At 35.7% G+C, this 26,054-nt stretch overlaps 1 protein-coding gene across 1 annotated transcript in view; it reads right to left on the bottom strand.

Annotated features, from left to right (window-relative positions):
- Positions 1-1,345: 1,345 nt before the first annotated feature.
- Positions 1,346-26,054, bottom strand: part of LOC136033132 (transitional endoplasmic reticulum ATPase-like) — a 66,633-nt gene continuing 41,924 nt past the window's right edge. The window contains exons 8-14 of the mRNA XM_065713771.1: positions 25,021-25,185; positions 23,050-23,172; positions 19,912-20,124; positions 13,294-13,459; positions 9,605-9,909; positions 6,705-6,859; positions 1,346-1,558 (exon numbers count right to left, since the gene is read on the bottom strand). Of these exons, the coding sequence (XP_065569843.1) occupies positions 1,462-1,558; positions 6,705-6,859; positions 9,605-9,909; positions 13,294-13,459; positions 19,912-20,124; positions 23,050-23,172; positions 25,021-25,185 (1,224 nt within the window). The 3' untranslated portion in view covers positions 1,346-1,461. The remainder of the gene's footprint in view (positions 1,559-6,704; positions 6,860-9,604; positions 9,910-13,293; positions 13,460-19,911; positions 20,125-23,049; positions 23,173-25,020; positions 25,186-26,054) is intronic.

The raw sequence follows: 26,054 nt of genomic DNA, 5'->3' as shown, positions 1-26,054 counted from the left end.
CTATGAGGAGCGAAACCATTCACTCCCTGCGAGCTTATCCTTGGAAATCCCTAGATTTTTGTAAGAGTTTTGTTAATTTCAACCAAGTGAAGATGTTCTTTAATTTTCACCTATACGATATTTTTTCAAACTATTTTACAATTTTAAATTAAAAAGTTTTAAAAACTTCAACATGAAAAACTTAAAAAAATCCTTAGCGACATTTCTCTATCTTCAACGGCAACTGTGTAATTTTTCTTTGCTAGGCATAAGAGATAGATGAAGCCTCTTTGGTGTTTAACTAGGTATTTTTGTATAGATGTGTATTTTCACAGAGATAGCCGTCTAGACAGCATAGGCTCCTAAAAACTGAGTGTTATCAAGATTTTTACGTATATATATATATATATATATATATATATATATATATATATATATATATATATATATATATATATATCGTATTATTAAAATGTATACTGCTTTATTGTTTTGTATTTAAAAGTTAAGGACAAAATTTAACCAAAATGGATATCTGTTAATGCAAGCTTTTTTTTCAAAACAGATGGTTTTCATAAAACAGCCCTCCCCCTTCCCAAGAGGGTGATTTCTTGCATATGTGTACCACCGGAAATGCCTGTCTAGTCTAGGTGTTTACTAATCCACGTAATCAGACAGGTGTTCCTAAGTACTTGCACGTAAAATTATTATGCTCTCTTACCTCTATCATACTCATTTTTTATCTAGGCTTTCAGGTGGTTTGTAGGACCCATTTCCATTTTAATCTGTCTACAAACGCAAGCATACAAGGTTCAATAACTTAAACTTCTTGCTTTAAAGCAAGAAGATTGAAGAAGAGTTCAATATAATAAGTGAGGATGCAATTTCTTTTAAAACAATTAGTTTCCTAAGCCGCCATATCGTCGTAAACATTGAAAAAGAGAAAAAAGAAACCCCACTCAAGAAAGACAGTGCGAAAAGTGCACACGAAAATGGTAAGCACCATATTACCAAATAATCAGTAAAACAAGTCCACCTTATTTGTTATTTGCGTCACAGGAGGGCAAAGTAATTAGTTATTTCTCGAGCTTTCGGTAATAAAGATTTCTTCACAATAGCTTCATCATCTCAAATATTAAAGCTTTCTTAAGCAAAATTACTTTGCGAGTTTTCTTTTCATTAAAACTGAACTAATTTATGGTTTCAAGCCCATTTTAGTTTTCAACTGCTAACAATTTACCAAAGGAGGCTGCTGGAAATGGATTTTCGTCCATAGCCCAATTGAAAAGTTAAGACCTCAGACAAAAAGAACGCGTGTGAAAAAAAAAAAAAAAAAACTCTAAGCGTATTCTGGAAAACAAATATATCCGCTTAATAAGCTTTATTGAAAGATGACCTGTAATTTCCAAATCACTGAAAAATTGCTACTGCGGATACATACAAAAAGAAAAAAAACAACTAAAGAGTCATAAATAAAGGACTTCAATCATACAGGTCTCCATCTCCGTTATCTTCAAAGTTGCCCTGCCCGGAGGCACCCGTTGGTTGCCCTGCACCTGCTCCACCACCAGCAGGAAACCTTGAAAATAAAACGCAATAATCATACAGGGAATTAATAGGTACTACATAGGCTCTAACACACTAAAATGAATCCAAGGGAAAGGAAAAGAATCGGTTTGAAATATATATAAAAAAGAAAACAAGAGCTAAGAGCTCATATGGCACATGTGACGAGGCAAGAAGAGCTAAGAGCCAAGAGTTCATATGGTATGAGCTCTAACAAAATTCTAAGAATCAATAGATTGATTTCAAAGAAAAATCAGAGGCTTAATGCCGGTCAGAATTTTAAATAAGAGCTCTGACTCACGATGTCCTTCTAAATATCAAAATTCATTAAGATCCAATCACCCACTCGTAAGTTATAAATACCTCGTTTTTTCTAATTTTTCCTCTCCCTTTAGCCCCCCAGATGGTCGAATCTGGAAAACGACTTTATCAAGTCAATTTCTGCAGGTCCCTGACACGCCTACCAATTTTCATCGTCCTAGCACGTCCAGAAGCACCAAACTCGCCAAATCACTGAACGCCTCCCCCGACTCCCCCAAAGAAAGGAATCCAGTACGGTTACGTCAATCACGTATCAAGGACATTTGCTTATTCTATCCACCAAGCTTCATTCCGATTCCTCCACTCCAAGTGTTTTCCAAGATTTCCCCCTCCAACTCCCCCCAATGTCAAAAGATCGGGTCGGGATTTGAAATTAGAGCTCTAAGACATGAATTCCTTCTAAATATCAAATTTCATTAAGATCCGATCACCTATTCGTAAGATAAAAATACCCCAATTTTCACGTTTTCCAAGAATTCCGGTTTCCCCCTCCAACTCCCCCCAATGTCATAGGATCTGGTCGGAATTTAAAATTAGAGATTTAAAGATCCTTCTAAATATTAAATCAAACAGTTCGTGGTAACGAACTGTAGTAAGGAGCGACCCGGCTCAATAGTAAACGAAACTCTAAATAACGAAATTTTGATGCTAAAATATACATCAAAGGAATCGGATTTTCATGCTGATTTTAAATATATAAGTTTCATCAAATTTGGTCTTTGTCATCAAAAGTTACGAGCCTGAGAAAATTTGTCTTATTTTAGAAAATAGGGGAAAACATCCCCTAAAAGTCACACAATCTTAACGAAAATCACACCATCGCATTCGGCGTATCAGAGAACCCTATAGCAAAATTTTCAAGTTCCTATCTACAAAAATGTGGAATTTCGTATTTTTTGCCAGAAGACAAATTACGGGTGCGTGTTTATTTGTTTGTTTTTTTGTTTTTTTTCTTTTCCCCAGGGGTCATCGTGTCGACCAAGTGGTCCTAGAATGTTGCAAGAGGGCTCATTCTAACGGAAATGAAAAGTTCTACTGCCCTTTTTAAGTGACCAAAAAAATTGGAGGGCACCTAGGCCCCCTCCCACGCTCATTTTTCTCCAAAGTCAACAGATCAAAATTTTGAGATAGCCATTTTGTTCCGCATAGTCAAAAACCATAATAACTATGTCTTTGGGAATGAATTACTCCCCCACAGTCCCTGGGGGAGGGGCTGCAAGTTACAAACTTCGACCAGTGTTTACATATAATAATGGTTATTGGGAAGTGTACAGTCGTTTTCAGGGGATTTTTTTTTTGGTTTTGGGGGTGGGGTTGAGGGGAGGGGGCTATGTGGGAGGATCTTTCCCTGGTGAAATATGTCATGGAGGAACAGAAATTCAATGAAAAGGGCGCAGGATTTTCTAAAATTACTATAAAAAAACAATGAAAAAATAAACATGGAAAAGTTTTTTCAATTGAAAGCAAGGAGTAGCATTGAAACTTAAAACGAACAGAGATTATTACGCATATGAGGGGTCTAAAAATACTTTAGCATAAAGAGCGAGGTATTTAGGAGGAGATAAATACCTCGCTTTTTATGCTATAGTATTTTTAGTAATTTCAACTATTTATTCTACGGCCTTTCTGATTCAGGGGTCATTCTTAAAGAATCGGCACAAAACTTACGATTTAGTGTAAAGAGCGAGGTATTAACGAGGGTACAAACCCCCTCATATACATAATAAAAATTTAAGAATACAAAAGTTTGTTACGTAAGTTAATTCTTAAGTTACGTATATTTTTTACTAATAAAAAAATTCGTTAAAAATTAAAATTTATAGTTGCCTTTTTGTGTAACCAAAAAATTGCATGGCAACTAGGCCTCCTTCCCCATCCCTTATTTCTCAAAATCGTCTGATCAGAACTAAGAGAAAGCCATTTAGCCAAAAAAGGAATTAAAATGTAAATTTCATTTTAATAATTTATGTGTGGAGAGCCAAAATCAAACATGCATTAATTCAAAAACGTTCAGAAATTACATAAAAAAACTAGTTTTTCTAACTGAAAGTAAGGAGCGACATTAAAACTTAAAACGAACAGAAATTACTCCGTATATGAAATGGGTTGTCCCCTCCGCAATCCTTCGCTCTTTACGCTAAAGTTTAACTCTTTACCACAATTCTGCTTTTTAAAACAATTAAAAGCTTTAGCATAAAGAGCGAGGGATTGCGGAGGGGACAACCCATTTCATATACGGAGTAATTTCTGTTCGTTTTAAGTTTTAATGTCGCTCCTTACTTTCAGTTAGCAAAAACCTCATTTTTCCAGATTACCCCCCCCCCCCAACTCCACCAAAGAGAGCAGATCCGGTCCGGTTGTGTCAGTCACGTAGACAGGTTTTTATTTTTCCCATCCAGTTTCATCCCCCTAAAGATATTAGGTTTCCCCCTCCCAGCTCCACCGCCCTATGTCACCAGATCCGGTCGGGATTTAAAAATAACAGCTCTGAAACACGATATCCTTCCAAACATCAAATTTCATTAAGATCTGATCAACCGTTCGTAAGTTAAAAATACTTAATTTTTTCATTTTTTCCGAATTAACGGGACCCCCACTCCCCCCCCCCAGATGGTCAAATCGGGAAAACGACTATTTCTAATTTAATCTGGTTCGGTCCCTGATACGCCTGCCAAATTTCATCGTCCTAGCTTACCTGGAAGTGCCTAAAGTAGCAAAACCAGGACCGACAGACCGACAGAATTTGCGATTACTATATGTCACTTGGTTAATACCAAGTGCCATAAAAAGTCATCCACAGACCCAACAACAGAGAAAATCCAAAAAGGATGTTATTAGTAATAATCTGAATGTACCGGACATCAGATGAAAAAACAAATGTCAAGAATTTTTTTTTTATTTAAATTAATCTTTTTTAAGGTGTCAATTGAACTGCTTTCCCTCCAAATTGTCCGAACAAAAAGAGGATATAGCCAATTGAATATCTTAAGAGGCTTTTCTGAAGGCTAAAAAACACGGGAATAAATTACGACAGTGTCATGTACATATGAAATCGTATTAATCGTAGTTCAGGATTATTAAGGTTATACTGAAATCTACACTGTTAAGACCATGGGAATACACGGATCTGATCTTTAGGTGAAGAGAACATAAAACAATATATACTACAGTTCAAATTTTTCACTTCCTTCCGAAGGAGTTCTTCTAAATATAAAATAAACGAAAAATTAGTGATAGAAAATTTTGTTTTAACTTCTGCTCTTCCACAGTTCAAAACTCTTGAAAATTCGCAGAGCTTGATTTTCTAGATTCCCTATAGGAAAAAGCCATCTTTCACCATTCACAGTAGTCACATTACTAAAAAATACTGTAAATTGTCAGGTTTAGTTTTAACCTTACATCCAAAAAGATTCCCACTTCCAAAAATGAGGACGATTTGAAATAGGTTAACGATGCATAGTTATTCAATCTGCTCTATGAATTACAATATCTACCCCATTATATATAAATTATATACAGTATAATTACGACTTAGCAATATCTGGCTACAAGAGTCTTGGCGCTAATAAAAAGCTCCGCCCATATACTCGTACGTCCTTGTCCGTTGGACCACTTATGGCAGATCAAATGAGAACCCTAGAACACGTATTTTGGATAAAACTTTCTCATAATGCCTTTGAAACCAACACTAGATTTTGCAACCTACTTGTAATTTCTAAAAAAAACATCTAGTAATTACGTTACACAACTAATTACCAACTTTATATATGTATTGGAATAAATTAATTTAAAATTATATTCTTTAAAATTCAGTGTTACAAAGTTGATGCCAAGTTTCACGTTCAAGAGAAATCTGACTAGTCTACCCGTGAATCTAATGTCGCTTATGTTTGTACGTTCTCCGGAGCACTTGCATCTCGGTCCGGCTTTGTATAATGGTTGAGATAGGGAATGATTCTACTCTATACATCTATCTACGGTGATCTATCCGACCAGTCCCGAAGGGAGATTTCATGTGGCTTCACGGGTGGTTTTTACAAGTAAATTTGCCGCCCACCTACCCCTACCACGGTCTATTTCGATACTTCCCTGGGCATGACCAACCCTAAGAACACCTCCTTGTGTAAGTCAAGCTGGGTTTAGGTTGCTTCTTCGCCTGCGAGTCCAGGTGACATGACGTTGTACCTCCAATTGGGGTAGTCTCTAACAGGGTAAATGCTATGGGGGGATAGCGAGCCGAGGAGCTAAATAGATTCAAGTAAACACGAATGCCTGAAAAATAAACGAAACGAACACAAAAGAACCAAGATATCATCTCTAGTGTACTTTTTTTCCACCTTTAATGTAGAAATTACAGTTTCTCATTTAAAACAAATTCATATTTTCACAAAGTCGTTTCGTCTAAACTGTTATCAACAATTTTCAGACTACTATTAACAACTCACTGCAGCACCAAGCCGCCTGAGGTCCGAACAGCTACATAGGCTCCTCCTCCGTCACAATCTACTCAAAGCCTCCCTCTTTACCCTCTCCCATGAAGTTCCAATTTCCCTTATATCTTTCCTCCATTCAAAGATGAGCTGCTTTTTGTTTGGTCCTAGATGATTGACCGAAAATAGTGATCTTAGGCAATCTGTTTATTCTTTATCCACAGAACAGCTGACTATTCCATACGATCGTAGAAAAAAACTAACATTTTTTTTTTAGTTACAAAACTTTTTCTACAAGTAATCTTTGCTTCTCTGTGCGTTCGAGACTTGCAATTTACCATTACTTTGGACAAAAGAGAGCACAAGTTCCCTTTTGGTGGTATACGGCCTATGCTGGGAAAAGCTTACCTGAAGTTAGTTCCTATACCTCGGGATTGTTGTAAAGTCTGACTGAACATTTCATACTTCCGTATGTCAGCATCCGAGACGGAGCGACGAGCAAACTTCATGGCTTCTTCGAAATGGTGCTTGGTTATTTCTGGCACAGGGTCCTCATCCTCCACCTACAATGATAATCCAAAATTAAAGTACCAAGGACAGTGAAAATGAAATTTGATTGTTTAAATAGGTTAAGCAGAGACTTACACAATCATATAAATTAAAAAAACTCTTATATAAAATTATGCATAATATATTCAGATGTAAATTGAAATTCTATGGAATATTATTAGCTTAATTACTCAGTTTCCATGTATTAGAAACTAGGCCCAATATGTGGCAAAGCCGTCCTGGCTAACGTCGTTGGTGCGCTGGGTTGGGATTCCTATGTCTGAGGGGCACGGGTTATTTGGTTCGGGACGGGGGTTAAAAGCGTGACTCTGTAAGCTCAGCCAGAGTTGAACTAGCTCAGAAAGGGTGCCTGGAGAAATCTGGGGAAGGTAAGCAGGAAGGGTGTCGTAAAGCACAGGATGACTTATCCCCGACCCCCCAATTGCATTTCCTGACTAAAGGGCCACGACACAGAGATTAGCACCGGCGGTTTGGAGCTTGAGGGTCTAGTGCCATCATACTTATGTTTTTAACCTGAATATTGATAAATGAGACTACCGTTTCTTCGGTTCCTATTCTCCCCTTCTTCGCAAAAACTTTTCTGTCTCTTCTCTCTTTCCTAATCAGTGGCTGGGTGTTAGCATGACTACTAATTCAAATTATTCCCATCCACGGCTAGTATCCCACTCTAAACAGAAGATTAAGATGGGGCACTGAGAGATTGTCGGTATTAGACAGATATATGGCCGTAAAGCCCATTGGCTTTTTAATTATTCAATTTTACATTTTTTTAGGTTTCACCCAAATTTGAGAAAGAAAATGATCTTTCGTAAGTTGCTATTCAGTATTTCCGTTCCTTTATGTTTTTACTTTTTCTTCGTCCTTAGTTCCGTCATAGAATACTATATAAATTTATAATACAGCAAATATATTTTGGAAAAGCTGCTTCAGAAAGCAAAAGACTGTCAGATGTTAATATGAGTCAATTGCAATTTTTTCATTATCTTGAATCCAATTTTTTTTCGCATTTTTTTATGTCTCTCTTTTTTGCCTTAGAGCATGCTAAAAAGTACTCAGTGGATGGCGTCAAGAACCACTAGTGGACACACACCAATAGAAGGCACCGACAATTTTAATTTCGGCACAAGCACCAGTTTCTCCAAGTTGTGTATGGATGAGTAGGGTTAAGGCCTCATTCAAGTACTGATCTATATTAATTACTAATGTAGGAAAACAGTCTTCCTTTTCTCCTTCTGTCTTTTTTTTATGTGTTTGTGCTGTTGCATTGGTGATTTCTTTTTTCACTATATATTAAATTGAATACTGCTGACAGTTGGCCGAAAAGGACAATCTTTGGCAACCTGTCATCTTCATCCGCAGAACGTGCCCATCTCAACCTTTCTCTCATTATAGCCCTAGAAAGCGAGACTGAACTACAATTTTCGTACAGTCTACTGTTTGAGATACAGTCAATCAGTCGGGTACCCAAAAGAATAATTAAATGATACTTTATTGCGTAATAGTTTACGTTAATAGCAGTTTTTTCCCCATTTTTTAATTCTAGCAGTTACCAGAGGCACCCAAATCACTACATTTTAACAATATTTTGATTTTAAAAACCCAGAGCTTCTCTTTTTCCCATGGTTCTATTATACAAATCTAGCTGTAACAAAACTTCCCGAAAAAACGACAGTTACATTTTACCTGATATGCCAAACACCTATCTTCTTTGTCTAGCACCCAAGGCTTTTTCTTATACATGTCCACTTTGAGAAGTCCGAATACACACTAACATCTAGTCTGAAATGGGCACTCCAAAGAAACTCTGGCGCCCTCTTCCATTTATAATCCCCTGTGAGATTGCCCAACGGCTTTGACACCTCCTCCCTTCTTAACTCCACGTATATACCTAGTGTAGGTATTACATAGACAAGCTCACAAAATTCCTTCCGGACTTCTGGAAAGTTTGGCAATTAAGCTTGGAAAAACTTCTTTAAAAACTTAAAGAAGTTTTAAAGTAGTTAAAAACTCCTTTATTACTTTATTCAGAGTTATATATATAGGATGATATAACTGCTTTAAAAACTGCTGAAATTAAATATAGAGCTAATGATGAAAATGATGAAAATAGAGCTAAAGGATGTCTAAAAAAGTAGCGTCCTCAAATTTATGATGCTTGGTCGTTTTCCCAAATAAAAGATAATCCAAATAAATGATAATAAAACAAATACACATGGTCAAATAAAAAAAGAAAAAAGGTGTGAAGTTAAACACTATAAGTTTATGAGAGGCATTTTCATGGGCTTTTCAAGACAATAGACTATTGTCTATTGTCCTTGACAAGTTTGTCTATGTCAAAACTTATGCCCTTGACAAACTTCCAACCGGGTACTGATTGCAAGTTTTGCATAAGATTTTAAGGTACTTGAAGAATCTCCCTATCTTGTCCATTGTAACTTTTTAAGTTTGTGCGGCCAAGCCATTTAGAATTGATCGGGCTTGCCATGAAGAGCTAGGATTAGAGATCGGAATAAACGACGGAAGCCTAAAATCTAACATATACTTTCCTCAAAATCTTATAAAGTCATATAACTTCTCGCTTTTACCTCCCAATAAATTAACTGGTTCTGGCATAAGAAAAAAAATTATGGTACCCGTGTCTGAACTTATTATTTTGTAAACTAGTCTTGGTCTGTTATTAATGTCAATACTGCAGAAAACATATGAGCCTCTCCAACAAAAAGGAAGAAAGTGATTACCTCCATATCCATATCTGGATTCTGCTCCCTCTCTTTAGTTCTTCTAATATCTGCCTCGATAGATTCACGAATGGCCATTTTAACAGCTCTTTGACAGATTTCTGTCAAATCAGCACCGGAAAAGCCATTAGTACTACGAGCTAGGAAAACCAAGTCAATGTCAGGGGCGATTGGTGATTTACGAAGGTTTGCCTTTAAGATGGCCTCACGGGATTTCTCGTCAGGGAGAGGAATATAGATAAGCTGATCGAGACGACCTGGTCGCAGGATGGCAGAATCGATAATATCGGGTCGGTTGGTTGCACCTAAAAAAGATGAAAATGACGAATAAAAGCGAACCCGAAAAGCGAGTAAAAGCGACGCAATCAAGCATTATTCAGCCAACTGGTAAGGTTTAATCATAAAACTCTGGAAATAAGTTTTATCTATTTTTTTATTTTTTCATTTGGCTGAAAAAGAACAATTTCTGTCAAAAAGGCAGAAAAATATATTTTTTTTTTCCAAAGTAGTCTATGCTTCGCATAGCAGCATATTTCTAGCCATTTCTTAACTAATAAAAATAAGTCTGAAGACAAAAGAACAAAGATGCAAATAAACTAAAGACTAAGTAAAACCCAAACTTTGATGCTGCTTTCACACTACCCCGTAGAACCTTTTACACTCTTGATGTAACCGGCATTTCTGCTAACGACCGGGTAATCAGTTCACTTAAGACTTTATGCTACGTTATGCAACTTAGAGGGACAATTTTCTCCACAAGGTAGACAGTGCCAAGTAGGTATGATCTCCACACAAGAATGTACGTCATGTAAGCTTGCGTTACGATACAAAAAAGTCAACAGAGTAGCAACAAAATGGAATCTTCGGATAGGTAATTAATAAGTTTTGAAAGTAACTTTTCCAAGAAATTTGAATTTTTACCTCAGTTCCAGATTTTTAGTTTTTAACTAGTTTGCTTATGATGACTGAGAATCTTAAACGATGGTTAAAATAGTATTATGGATTTTTGCATTGACCTTTTCTTAAATGACTAATTAAAGTGTGAGAAGTCATACTTAAAGTAATGTAACTTAACCACTTAGGAAAAACAAAAAAATTAAAAATACGTGGCAAGTGTGAAAGGCACTTAAGAAAATAACATCAAGTCTTGATTTTCTCTATTCTTGCTAGGTAACGATGCAGTGTCAAAGAGCTTCGATTCGCGAAGAACTAGGGGGAGGCGTTTTGTATATTGAATGTACAAAAGAAGTATTTTCACCGATTGCACTGGGCACTAGAACGACACAGAGAGTTGTTTAATAGTCCATTTGAAAGAAAATTGCTATATTTATGTGTTTTATTAAGTAAAAAACATAATAATTAAATTTAAATATTTTAATATTCAATAGTGGGTTAGTTCTTCATGATTTTTGTGGTGGTGGTTGCCGACCCCTGTGCCTAAGAACGGAAAACATAAAAACAAGTGTAGTTCGTACCGATCTATAACTGTTTCATCAGTATTATGTAAATTATTAGAGCTGTTACTTATTGATGAGATTAGCCGAGTTTGTTCTATGCCAGACAATCAGTTTGGCTTTAAAAAAAGCTATAGCGTTGAAAATATCCACCGAGTTATTGCAAATGTTCTGTTAGATGTGGAAGAAAATAAGGATATTGTTATTATGACAGGTCACGAGCGTTCGATTCGGGGATAGATCCTCAGTTACTGCTTAGTGCCAGCTACAGTGGGCTTGATAGATCAATCCTACGTGTCTACAAACATATGTATAGTAAACTTCATGTTTTATCGAAGTGCCAACTCAGTTTCAAAAGCTAAAATTCGCGTTTGGAAAGGTATTAGGTAGGGCGGGGCATCATCGCCTCGTTTATTTTTTGTTTATCGTTTATTTTTCGGGGCTTTGATTTGTCATATTTAAATTATGCTGACGAAGTCCGCCATTTCTGGTATTTAGAAAAATTTTGAGATTTTATGTTCGGAATATAGGAAAATAGGGCTTGAGTTTAATGCCGAAAAAAGTGAAGTTGCGTCAATTGGAATGTCACGCAATCTGCCCATTCCCGTTTATTGTTTGTCGTTAAGCTGTCGCCAAGCATAAATTACCTTGGATTACCCATTGGAAGTGACTTAAAGCATACTCAAGCACTTTTATCCGAATTTCTAGGTACAAAGCTTCGCAAGACATACGGCCTGCTTGTTCCTTGCAAAGCACGCTATAAAAGAAGAGTACTTTCTAAAATTTATAACGCGCTTTCTGTGCCTTATTTGTTAGCTTTGTCACCTTTTTGGAATGTTTTTAGTGCGTCGGATAAAGGAGCTTCTTGGTCAATTTTTTTTCGTTACGCCAAGTTCCTGCTGGGTGTACCTCTGAGGGCGAAAAATCAGCGTATGGTTTCTGTATATGGAGCTGTCGATCCTTTTGATCGACAGTTGTCGCGGAGCGTAGGTTACGCTTTGAACACAATTTGGATGATTCAAATAGTTTATTTAGTGCCTTTTTATAAAAGTTTTTCCTATTGGAGTTGTTTTTTATTTCCTTCTTTTTTCCCTTGTATGCTCCATTTTGACACCATATGGACAATGTTGTAGTAGAAACTTCAAAAGGGCTCATTTGATTGAAAATTGAGAGGGCTAGTGCCCTTATTAATAGTCAAAGGCGACCGGATGGCGATTGCTCACCCCCACCCCCCACGCGTATCATTTCCCCAAACCCTTCCAATCAGTATTTTGATATAGCCGTTTTATTTAACGTTGTTGAAAGGTCTGGAAATTATGTCCTTAAGAATGACAACCCTCCCAAAGCCCTCAGGACAAGGATTGTAAGTTATCCCCTTAGCATATAAGGTTTTCTTATAGAAAGTGTTGTCGTAAAAACTTCAAAAAGGGCTCATTCGATTGGAAACTGAAAGAGCTAGTGCCCTTATGAGTAGTCGAAAGTGATTAGAGAGCAACTAACCCCCCTCCCACGCCCACCATCTCCCCAAACACATCCAATTCAAATTCTGAGATAGCCATTTTGTTAAACGTAGTTGAAAGGTTCGGAAATTATGTCTTTGAGGATGACACCCCCCCCATAGTTATCAATGGCAAAGGGTGTAAATATGCCCTGGGGGTATATAAGTTTTTTTTTATAAAAAGTGTTTTCGCAGAAATTTCAAAAAAAAGTTTCATTTGATTCGAAATTGAGAGGGCTAGTGCCTTCATTAATAGTCGAAGGTGATAAGAGGGCGAATGCCCCCTCCCCACGCCCATCATTTCCCCAAATACTTCCGATAAATATTTTGATATAGCCATTTTATTTAACGTAGTTGAAAGGTCTGGATATTATGTCCTTGAGAATGACATCCCCCCAGAGCCCCCAAAACAAGGGTTGTAAGTTACACCCTTGGGGCACATAAGATTTTTACAGAAATCGGTGTCGTAGAAACTTCAAAAAGGGCTTATTTGATTTGAAATTGAAAGGACCAGTGTCCTTTCTAATAGTCGAAAGTTATTGGATAGCAACTAACCCCCCTTACACGGCCATAATTTCCCCAAAACATTTCCAATCAAAATTTTTAAGTAACCATTTTGTTCAGTGTAATTGAAAGGTCCGGAAATTATGTCTTTGAAGATAACAAATCCCCCTGTTTTGAGGATTGTAAGTTATGCCCGATAGTCTTCGGGTAGTCTCAACCATTCCAAGACTTACCAATGATAAACACGTTCTTCTTTGCGCCCATCCCGTCCATCTCTGTAAGGATTTGGTTGATTACTCTGTCAGCGGCACCTCCTGCATCACCCTGAGAGCCACCTCGAGCTTTCGCAATTGAATCCAACTCATCGAAGAACAAAACACACGGCGCCGCAGAACGTGCCTATAAAAAAATAATCAAGAATAGAATTTAGATATAAATATAATCAACTTAGAAATATTTCAATAGGAACAAATTCGTTTTTTTATTATTATTTTTGATCAATAAATAGAAATATGTCAGCAAAGCTTTATAACAATTAATTTGTTTTATATCATCACTAGTAAAAAACTTCATAGAAAAGAGTTTTATCCTTTCTATATAGCACCAGGTTACACAAATCTATATATGTTGACCAAAACAGGGACACAAATTAACTGTTATAAATTAATATTGTTAATAAATTAACAGCAAATAATGAAAGTCACAGCGGTCATAAGAGAATTTCACCTATATAACTCTATATAGACATTTTGCAAAAAGTTTCAAATTTCTCCATGCATAAAAGAACTATTTTTTTTCAAAAACTCTCACATGAAAGCCATCTTACGTTCGAGTGTAACAAGAATGTTCACAATTCAGAATCACTTTCTTTCACAGCTGAAGATCAAGTTGGAGATAGCTTTGGAATTAGAAAAGTTTAACTGTGAAATCACTGATTACAGAACGTCTGCAGGCTGCAATTTCAACATTGTGGCTAGGTGATGAACAGAACAACGTAGCATACAGCAGAAATATCTTGGAGCTTTCGTCTAGACAAGGATTGAAACGTAGAATAGCAATAAAGTGTTGCTGGAGAGTCGTCAGAACGCACTTTCATAACATGTTCTCGTCTGATACATTTCAAAGAATCTTTCAATTGAATCAGTAGCTTAATCACTCGCCTAGGATTGTTCCAAAGCACCCCACCGTTCTACATTATTGAAAATTACTGGCCTAGAAAATTATATTTTTACATGATACAATTGAAATGAGGAACGTAAATGTTTTGCTGATCAGAAGCTGGTTACGTAGATAAGTATTAGATCAATAAATGTTCCCTAACTTTTAAAGCAAAGCTATCTCTATAGAAATTACATAAAAAACTAGTTTTTTAACTGAAAGTAAGGAGCGACATTAAAAATTAAAACGAACAGAAATTACTCCGTATATGAAATGGGTTGTCCCCTCCGCAATCCCTCGCTCTTTACGCTAAAGCTTTTAATTGTTTTAAAAAGCAGAATTGTGGCAGAGTCAAACTTTGAGTTTGACTCAACGGAATTTTGATGCTAAAATATACATCAAAAGAATCAGATTTTCATGCTGATTTTAAATATATAAGTTTCATCAAATTTAGTCTTTGTCATCAAAAGTTACGAGCCTGAAAAAATTTGCCTTATCTTGGAAAATAGGGGAAACAACCCCTAAAAGTCACAGAATTTTAACGAAAATCACACCATCGCATTCGGCGTATCAGAGAACCCTATAGCAAAATTTTCAAGCTCCTATATACAAAAATGTGGAATTTCGTATTTTTTGCCAGAAGAAAAATCACGGGTGCGTGTTTATTTATTTGTTTTTGTTTTTCCCAGGGGTCATCGTATCGACCAAGTGGTCCTAGAATTTCGCAAGAGGGCTCATTCTAACGGAAATGAAAAGTTCTAGTGCCCTTTTTAAGTGACCAAAAAAATTGGAGGGCACCTAGGCCCCCTCCCACGCTCATTTTTTCTCCAAAGTAAACAGATCAAAATTTTGAGATAGCCATTTTGTTCCGCATAGTCAAAAACCGTAAAAACTATGTCTTTGGGAATGACTTACTCCCCCACAGTCCCTGGGGGAGGGGCTGCAAGTTACAAACTTCGACCAGTGTTTACATATAATAATGGTTATTGGGAAGTGTACAGTCGTTTTCTGGGGATTTTTTTTTGGTTTTGGGGGTGGGGTTGAGGGGAGGGGGCTATGTGGGAGGATTTTTCCTTGGAGAAATATGTCATGGGGGAACAGAAATTCAATGAGAAGGGCGCAGGATTTTATAAAATTACTATAAAAAAACAATGAAAAAATAAACATGGAAAAGTTTTTTCAATTGAAAGTAAAGAGTAGCATTAAAACTTAAAACGAACAGAGATTATTACGCATATGAGGGGTTCTAAAAATACTTTAGCATAAAGAGCGAGGTATTTAGGAGGAGATAAATACCTCGCTCTTTATGCTATAGTATTTTTAGTAATTTCAACTATTTATTCTACGACCTTTCTGATTCAGGGGTCATTCTTAAAGAATTGGGACAAAACTTACGATTTAGTGTAAAGAACGAGGTATTAACGAGGGTATAAACCCCCTCATATACATAATAAAAATTAAAGAATATAAAAGTTTGTTACGTAAGTTAATTCTTAAGTTACGTATATTTTTTACTAATAAAAAAAAAATCGTTAAAAATTAAAATTTATAGTTGCCTTTTTATGTAACCGAAAAATTGCATGGCAACTAGGCCTCTTTCCCCATCCCTTATTTCTCAAAATCGTCTGATCAAAACTAAGAGAAAGCTATTTAGCCAAAAAAGGAATTAATATGCAAATTTCATTTTACTAATTTATGTGTGGAGAGCCAAAATCAAACATGCATTAATTCAAAAACGTTCAGAAATTACCTTTAGAGTTTCGTTTACTATTGAGTCGGGTCGCTCCTTACTACAGTTCGTTACCACGAACTGTTTGATATAGTGTTGTATGGACTAACCACCCACCAGAAATGTCTCTTACTTCCCCCTCCGCACGACAATATTGAAAATTACCGAACGTAACCTCGCCTTTAGCACCCTTACTATGATACATCTGTGCAAATCTACAACAAAACATACCAACTTTATAGTCGAATTACCCCAACTAATTCACCAACCCCTTTATCGGATTTTTCTGTTCTGGTATTTTATCACTAGTGAATTTATCGCTGTGGTGCTTTCAGGCAGCTGCTCTGATGCTGAAAATTTCACAGAACACAAATTATCCTACATATGGTTGCCATATAGGTGTCATACGGATGACATATGTTCTTTACATTAACGCAAATCTGACATTATCAGTCGTTTCCTCAAACTATATACCAAAACCAGAATCTTCAAGTGCATTCGGTATAATACTTTCTATATTTTGGCATTATTTGATGCCGTGAGCAAACTAATTTCAACTTTTCTCTAACATCGCGGAGGGTTATTCGCAACAATTGGTATCATGAATCTGAATCACGAATCGATAAACTTCTGAGGACAATTTTCCTAAGGAGAACATTCTGAACTGAAGTTCAAAGTCGAATAAATCAGTTCTTCAAATACTGTATTTTCAGCGTGCCGACCTTGTTGGAAAGATCTGCTTGCCTTCGAATATCTCGTCGCTTGGACAATGGAGAGCACGATACAACAAAAGCTCTGAGAAGGAGGTATATTTATGCACTTGTAGAAACCACCAATCAACGATTCATCAAGGTTTTCACTAACACACTGGAGAGAGTCATGGGGAACGACTGGACCTGCCTTGTTTGCCCCATTCCGAACCTTCTGATTTGGTGCTTACATTTTCGGAGCAGCAGCATAAAGCAAGCATCCATACTTGGCGACGGGACTGATTCAAGACTTGTTAAGTGGAATGATCAAATGGAATAATTGTTAAGTGGAATGATGCAGTGAAAAGTGGAATCCGAGCAGACGAAGGTCGTCTGCTAATTTATCCTATTCTGAAGTTTCAGACTAGAACAATAAACGGTGGACTGTATATTTTAAAAACTACAGCTTAGATATTATTCAAGCTACAACGATTGATTATTTTGGCAAATATTTGTCGAGAAAAACATGTTCTAACCTCTAATTGTTTCAGTCCGTAATTTCTAACTTACATCAGTAAATCGAGTACGGTAATTCAAAGAGTGAGACGCAAATTAGCACAAATGTGCAATCGGGTAAAACTTACCAGATAGCACAAAAAATTAAAAATAAATAGTTGAGGAACTTTGACCGTTATTAAACAGACTTTTTTGAACTAAGAGGATGTTCTCAAGCCACAGAGCAAATAGCAGATAGCAAATTTACCAAAAACCAAAAAAGGAAATTTCGATAGCTTTTAAGGAAAACTTATTTGCTCTAGGAGAGTATTTTTTGAACCTCAAAAACGGTATTTTTTTTATAATCTCTACTTTACAGCAATTTATCTGCGAAAAAAAAGATTAACACATTCTTAAGAAAATGAAAAATTTCTAAATATCTTGATAACAAAATAAAATACAAAAAAAGAATTCAAGTAATTGTTGGAACTTGCTTAACCTCAGGGGGTGGGTTTAAATCCAAGGTTTCTAAAATATACTTTCGAATTAACGTGATTGAAATATCGTTAAAGCTTTAGTTAGTTTCGTTCTTTAGTTCTAACTTATTAGCCACAACCAAATTACAAAAATAATTTTAGAAAGAGATATCGAAACATCATTATCGAAATATCATTAAAGCATTAGTTAGTTTTGTTCTTTAGTTCGAATTTATTAGCCACAACCAAATTACAAAAATAATTTTAGAAAGAGATAGGAAACTACTGTTAACCAGAAAACAACAGTTTTTGGGACGCATATCAAGCAAAAACGTCAATCTACTGGGTATAACTCTTTTGATATCCCCAAAAAAGGTGTCAACTGCCATCTATGAAGTTAAGGACAGTTCAAAATAACAACAAGAGCCAAGAGCTCATATGACACTTGTGACGAGAACGGAAGAGTCAAGAGCCAAGAGTTTCTTCCCACCAAGTTTCAATTACGATCTCTCCGCTCTAAGCGTTTCCAAAATTTCCCTCTCCACTCTAAGCGTTTTCCAAAATTTCCGGTTTCTCCCTCCAACTCCCCCCAATGTAACCGGATCCGGATTTAAAATAAGAGCTCTGAGACACAAGGTCCTTCTAAATATCAAATTTCATTAAGATCCGATAACCCGTTCGTAAGCAATTATTAGAAGCGACAATTGATAATGCAATCTGGCCGGGTCCCTGATACACTTGCCAACTCAGCGATCGCTATATTGATCACGAACCTAGTTTCGGATCTTCTTCATATAAAAATTGGGGTGGTCCGGGATTCGAACCAGAGACCCTTCGCACTCTAAGAAAGAATCATACCCATAGACCACAAGCCATACTTAAGAAGAACAATCATTTGTTTTATCGGCAAATACAATTCTTCTCAACTATCTTGTTCGCTCACTCCCCCCTCCCCAGATGGTCGAATCGCGGAAGAGACTATTTCTAACTTAATCTCGTCTGGTCCTTGATACACCTGCTAACTTTCATCGTCCTAGCTTATCTAGAAGCGCCCAAACTGGCAAAAGCTGGACCAACTGACCCACAGAAATTGCGATCGCTAAATACCAAGTGTCACAAAAGCCAAGAATACAGATAGAGCCACCTTACAGTGAAAATCAGTACATAGCTTTGGTTTCTACTAAGCAATATGTCCACCTTCCGCTAAAATTCTTTAGTCAATGGAATATATAGAAGTCATTAATTTAGCGACCACGACTCAATATTATAACTTATTTCATAACAAAATTCTAATTTGAGTTCATTTGTACGGAATTCTGATACATTAGTATTCATACTTACTCATTTAGGCCTTATGAGTTCATACACGGGATTTTACAATGTTTCAAATTTCGCAATAATTCAGAGGAATTCCACAACAAAGTTGTAACTTGAGTTCATTTATCCAGGTTTTTGATGCACTAGCATCCATATTTTGAACAATTTACGCTTTTTCGCAAAAATTCACTGGAATTCTATAACAAAGTTGCAATTTGAGTTTATTTATCCTGATTTTGGTTTTACGAGTTCACACAGGGGAATTTACCACATTTCACTGGAATTTCGCAGTAATTGAGTGGAATTCTATAACAAAGCTGTAATTTGACTCCATTTACCCAGATTTTTGACGAATTAGCATTCATAATTAAACTTATTTAGGTTTTTTTTAGGCTTTACGAGTTCATACACTGGAAATTATAACATTTCACTGGAATTTCGCAATAATCCACTGAAATTCTATAATAAGCTGTAATTTGAGTTCATTTATCCTCATTTTAGAAAATGCAAAACAAAACATCAAACTTGGAAATGTATCAGAAACCCTGTTTTCTCTCTCCTAAATTGGTTCGATTTAAAACGTACAAGAGTAGCAGATATTTCGATAGGGCATATCCAAATATAAAATCCTAGAACTAATTCTTATAGAAAATTTGTTGATTCCGCCCCTCCTCTGGCTCTTTTGACCTCCTTTGACGCTCTATTGACCTGTTTATCGAGCGTTAACTGACGGACTGACAGTTTATTGACCTGTGATGATATGGTATTAATATTCTAATGGAAGTCACCGAAATCAGCCCAGAAAAAGCACGTCTCATCCTCAAACAACAGTTGGAGATGTCAAGCTTTCTCCGAAGATAGCCCCCAAAAACTTGTCCCTCGAAAAATAAGACAAGCATAAAGATCTGCTAGGGAATTCAGGTATCTTTCGAAACACGATCTTTAAAAATAATTTTTAAATATCTATAATCGTGCCATTATATTTACCTTATCAAAAACATCCCTGACATTGGCTTCAGATTCACCAAACCACATAGTGAGTAATTCTGGGCCTTTGATGCTAATAAAATTAGCCTGACATTCATTAGCAATAGCTTTGGCTAAAAGCGTTTTACCACATCCAGGCGGACCATAGAATAATACACCTTTTGAGGGTGACATGCCAAACTTTAAAAACTTCTCAGGATGTTCAACAGGATACTGGAAAATAAGTATAATTAACTTCAATTTCTTTTATTAAGTATAAATTATCGGAATGCACAATAGCGCAACTATTAGGCATACCTTCGTAGCCTTAATGCCTGTATCCAGCCAAACTGGGAGAACGTCGTAGCGGAAGCAAACTTAAGGGATGATGTAAGGCTCTTGCAAGATGCCCCGAGTGTCTCTGGCGACACAAGCGAAACTGAGGTAAGGTAAAAAGCAATGAATAAAATAAGAAAATTTCAGCCTCAAAAATCGGAACCACAAAAGATAATAGTATAAAAGATATAGTAGATATTTCAGTCACAGAGGAGAAAGAAAAATGAAACGGTTAGTATAACCTAACCCCCCCCCCCCCCAAAAAAAAGCCATAACAGCAGAAAAAACCAACTACACAAAGAAAAAACACTATATTAATCATTATTATATCACAATACAGGTTAATCTCACATAACTGTATCAGCAAACAGAAATATATTTTTTAAACTAGTTTTAAAAATAGAATAAAAAAAAAATTCTTCTCGAGAATCTATGAATTTAAGTGAAAACGGGAGGACCGCAAAACAGATTGGATTTTGCATGATGTAGATATCAGACTGACCCAAGTTGTGAATGCATAAACGAAAAAAGTCAGTAAATTGAGGAAAGGTATTAAGTTGAGAAGTCGAGGAAAGCAAGAGATACTGCAGGTACACCCTTTTTGGTAACTTTGGATCCACATAGTCTATTATGATTTATTTCAATTTCCTACACAACATGTACTGTCAATTTTAACTTGATACCCTTATCCGTTCCTGAGATATCACAGATATGACCTAGGGACAAAACTGGATACACATAGTACATTTTGGTTTAGTTTAAAATTCCCAAAAAATATACTCAGAAGGTCCAACATAACAACCCGAGTTTATCCTGGGATATTGCAAATACTGGAGACACACACTTTATTCTGATTTAGGTTTAAATCTCCCTCACCTTTCCCTGAAAGTTTCAACTTAATACCTAATTTAATTCTAAAGAAATTGCATCTGTGCCATTTTGACAGCCCCGATGCACTTGCACTTTTTTTTTAATTTAGTTCGATTGCAGTAGTACTAATTGTAATAGTATCAGTAGTAACAGTCGCAAAGTAGCTGCAATTGCAGTCTTAAGTAGCGGCGGACGGAAGTCGCTGTTGCGATCGAAGTCAAATATAGCCGTAATCGCAGTTCCCAAGTCGTTACAGTCGCAGTCACAAGCAGCTGGATTCGCACTCACAAGTAGTCGGAATCACAAGTTTTCGCAGACGCAAGTAGTCACAAGTCCAAACATTCAGTCGTGAATAGTCGCAGTAGTAGCATAAGTAGCGGTTCTAGTTTTATTAGTTGCAGTAGCCCTGAAAGGTTCAATTTAAAATCCTCTGCCGTTCCTGAAATTTTGCTGATAAGCCCTTGTGACACATGCATGTATATAGTCCGCTTTGACTGTGTCCAACATACACCCCAACATCCCCTGAAAGTTTCATTTTAATACCCTTAGTCATTCCAGATATATTGCAGATACGTCCTGTATACTGAAATTATGAAGTTATAACACTAATTGCAGTACACTCAAACTTTTAGTGCTATACTTTTAACTTGTCAACAACGATTAGTTTCAGCGCCCAGACTTCAACCATTTGTAGTTAGTTTTATAAATTTACAACTCAACTTAAACTGCCTCTACAATAGAGAGAAATAATTATTTCAATGGAGACAGAGAAAGGATAGATACGAGAGGAGAGGGAACAGAGGATAAAAACGTAACAATTGTCGAGAAGTATAAATTAAATATGCAAGTAAAGAAAAAAGGAGCAATAATAAAATTACAAAGAAAATATACATAAGATGAGGGATAACTGATTGCCAAAAATTCTGTTAATTTGCCATCCATCTGGGGCCAAACTAAAACTTTATGGGAGGAATAAGGTTTTAAATTTTTTTTAACTGTTTAACTGTTAAACGAAAAAAGAATATCTGTACTTTATTCCCTTGGTACTTTGAATGCGTTAAACTGAAGATTATTAAAAGGTTTTATTTTTAGTAGAATTTTATTTTTTAATTTTAGTAGTAATTTTAAAAATATTATATTGAATATATTATATTACTAAAATTATTATTAAAAAATTATATATTAATATAAGCATCTTAGAGCAAATATTAATTATCTATTTAATATTTCAGGATGTTTCACATGTGAGCATATGATTTTTCGAGAAAAGGATATCTTGGATTAGTCAAGGGAGCAACATTCTTTCCCATGTGTCATTACACACTAAAGACATTGTGAGGCAACCTCTCCCCTTTCATAATATCAGACATCTGATAATTAACCTTTATTGTACTTGTTAGACCTTACAGACTTCCCTATGTTTACAGACTTGTAGACCTTGGGGGAGGATAAAATGGACAACCCATGTATAGATTTGGGTGGAAGAAGAGCTTAGGCAGCTATTGTTGTTTACACACTAGGATATTTCGGTTTTACACCACATTTTTTTATAGTTTAGATGTAACTCACCAGTTATTGCGGTTTTTAGGAATCTACCTCCCCTTTCAGAAATAAATTTCTGTGTCTGTCCTCGATTAGAACCCTTATTAACCTATTTACCTTATATGCATTTATTATACCCCTCCCCCCAGACATAAATTTCTGTGTCTGTCCTTGATCAGAACCCTTATTAACTTATGCACCTTATATACCTATCAAATTTATCCTTTCCTGACTTTTTAAATCTCTTCAAAAAGACTCAAGAATAATTAAAAAAAAAAAAAAATTATGATTTGGGCTTAGAAAGAGCTTACGTAGCTCTATTGGCCTCAGGCAGCTCGATGCTACAGTGGGTTGTTGGTAACATTAGCAGTTAGAGAACAGAGTAAAAGGAGAAGAAAAATTATTGCTTACTTGAACGAGCTCCTGGAGCTCTTTCTTCACGTTTTCTAATCCACCAATATCATTCCAGGTAACGTTAGGTACTTCCACAACTGTCTCGCGCAATGCGCTTGGAGTAGACTTACCCATGGCATGCTAGAATAAAATGATTATCATAATTAATGGTACCACTATATCGTCTTCAGGTCAAAATCTGAGTTAGAAATCTAATATTAAATGCACTTGTTCATGTAACCAAAGTACTCTTCTGTAGTTCTAAGGCTACATTTTTCCTAATTTAAAAGAAAAATCTGGCTTATAGCTTCATCCTGATCAGTCAATAAAAAACCAATAGACTTGAAAAGTTGAACATAGTCCAACCCACAAAATTACCCATGGGATGCAATATTAACAAGGTAAAGTATAGGATAAATAAGTAATTGACAAAATAAGAATGACTTACACATCGGGTCATCCAATTCACGTGCCCTAATACAGGTGGACTACACACCAGGTTCTATTAATGACATATAAAAAAATATTAATATTATCCAGGGATGTTTTCTTTTCCACTGCAACTTTCTTTTTATTTGCCTCTGAACCGACTATTCTCTACATACCTTTGAAAATCTCCCTCTATAGCCTTCTTACATGCACGAGTGCGAATGAAGTTTACATACCGAAGTATTTCGGCTTTCTCCTAATTGTTTTTTATAGTTCAGATATAACTCATCAGTTACTCACCAGTTATTGCTGTTTTTGAGAATCTACTTCAACCTCCGGAAATAGATTTCTGTGTCTGTCCCTGATTAGAATCCATTTTAAGCTTACAACTATCGAAGATATACTTTCTTGACTTTTTTAACCTCTTTGAAAAGATTCAAGATTCATTCAATAAAAACAGCTTTTATAATTTATCCAGAATGGGTTATGGGGTTCGAACATTCCAACCCCCTCCCCCCGAATTTTGTCCAACTTACGAAAGCGAAACAAACATGCATATACAAGAATTTTAGAGATGTTTTTAAAGTTATTTTGAAAATCCCCCCTCCCGCCAAAAAATACCACTCCTCCCCAAACAAAAATCTTGGATGCGGCCTTGATCGAAACTAAGTAAAGCTGTTTTTTTTTTTTTACAAGATCAATACAAGGTGAACAAGTTACGAACGATTAAATGCACTGACAAAAAAAGGAACAGTTCGTAGAACGATTGGTACGGCTTCGGATTGCTACGGAATACTTATTTCAACACCTTTTAAAAAGACAGACAGCCATAAACATGATACCGAGAACACGTTACGACTTGTGATAAGAGATCGATGATAAATGATAACCAATATTGTTCAGTGCATTGAGTTCTAATTCAAATGTTGGCCCACACAGTTCAATAGGTCCTGAATGGCTCTAAAAATATCTGATGCTCTAATAGCAACAGTGAACCAAACCCCCTTGACATCTTGAAAAAAATGTTCAAAACTTTTTCAGTAAAAGAAACAGAGTTGTCAATTGCGTTCATTCAGCATCTGAAGAACTAAACAACAAATAACTTTCTCACTATTTTAATTAAATGGAACTGATTGCATTAAATTAATTATTTAAATTAATAGAATAAATTTTCTCATGTTCAGTCAAAAACCAGTTTACTGAGGCTATCATTAAGTAGTGATTTGATAAAGTACAAAATTAGCTAAGTAATTAATAATAAAGTTATTTACATTGAAAAATTAAATTTTATCACGATAATTAAAAACCCGTTTCCCGATACTTTAATCATCAAATTAATTAACTATTAAAATATTTAAATTAAGTAAATTCCTAAACTGGATTTTCTAATAATTAATTAAACACCCGTTCACTCATGCTTTCATTAACTTGTGATTTGATTCATGTCAGTTTCTAAATATACGTATATTAACTGGTCGGGACAAAGTTGATTAATAAAATAGGCATAATGATACTTTTGGAGAGCTGATAATAGCGGAAAAGAAGTTGAATAGAAATTACCCTGAAATTCTCCATTGTCACAGCCAGGGAATCAAGAACTTCAGCATCAATGATGTCCTCTTCTAAATCAATCAGATCCATCTTTTCTCTAATCTGCTGCAATGCTGCTTCTGAACAGAGGGCTGCCAAGTCTGCACCAACATGACCATGAGTTTCGGCCGCAACCTAAAACATAAGGGAACAATTAGCGCCAAAATTTCGCATCAACAAAGAACAGCTTTTAGCAACATTGTTTTTGCAGTATATTATTGTGTAAAAAAAAACAGTAAAAAACATGCGAAAAACAATGTGATTTAACAAAGGATATTAATAAAACTCTATCCGACTTCAGTCTATATTACTCGAGCGAAACAAAATGAAGAAGTTTTACGCATTCACCTATTGGAATGTAGGTGGGTGCTGATTGAGGCTTGAAATTACCTAAATCTCAAAATCCATATTCCTGATAGTAGAGTAACACAACTCGTAAAACACTGAAGAGACTAAAGCACCATATTCATCAGCATCCAGATCATCTTGTGTTTTACTCAATAATCGACAAGTTCAACACAAAATAATACACGCTCAAAAAAGAAGAAACTCTTAAATACCAACAATTCACCAGAAGACTATCAATTTAATTTGTGTCTAAAACCACCCAACGAAACATAAAAATACTTGCATGTTTCCTATTGCTATTCGACACAAAACCACTGGGATCTCTCAAGCAAAGCCAAAAAAATTCTCCAGTAGCAATTAGTAGTCTTGGATATATATTGCTAATCGCTAATATTGGATATATTAGTAGTATTGGAAATAGCCTATTGATGCTACTTCTCCATAGAAAACAATTATACTCATATTCCATGAATGACTGAGTCAATCAAGATTTTTATAATAAATACAAAATGAAATGTCTGGGAAGATGCCAGACTAATAAACAATAATAAAATACTAAGTATTATTTTTTATATACATTAATGTTAAGTATATATTTAAAACCATAAATCATAAAGTATTCAACTCCTGTTGCCAATTTTTTCAAGAACTTCATA

This window comes from Artemia franciscana, chromosome 11 (genome assembly GCF_032884065.1).
Source record: "Artemia franciscana chromosome 11, ASM3288406v1, whole genome shotgun sequence".
Lineage (NCBI taxonomy): Eukaryota > Metazoa > Arthropoda > Branchiopoda > Anostraca > Artemiidae > Artemia > Artemia franciscana.
The sequence above is the reverse complement of the archived record's forward strand: the minus strand, read 5'-3'. Positions and strand labels throughout refer to the sequence as shown.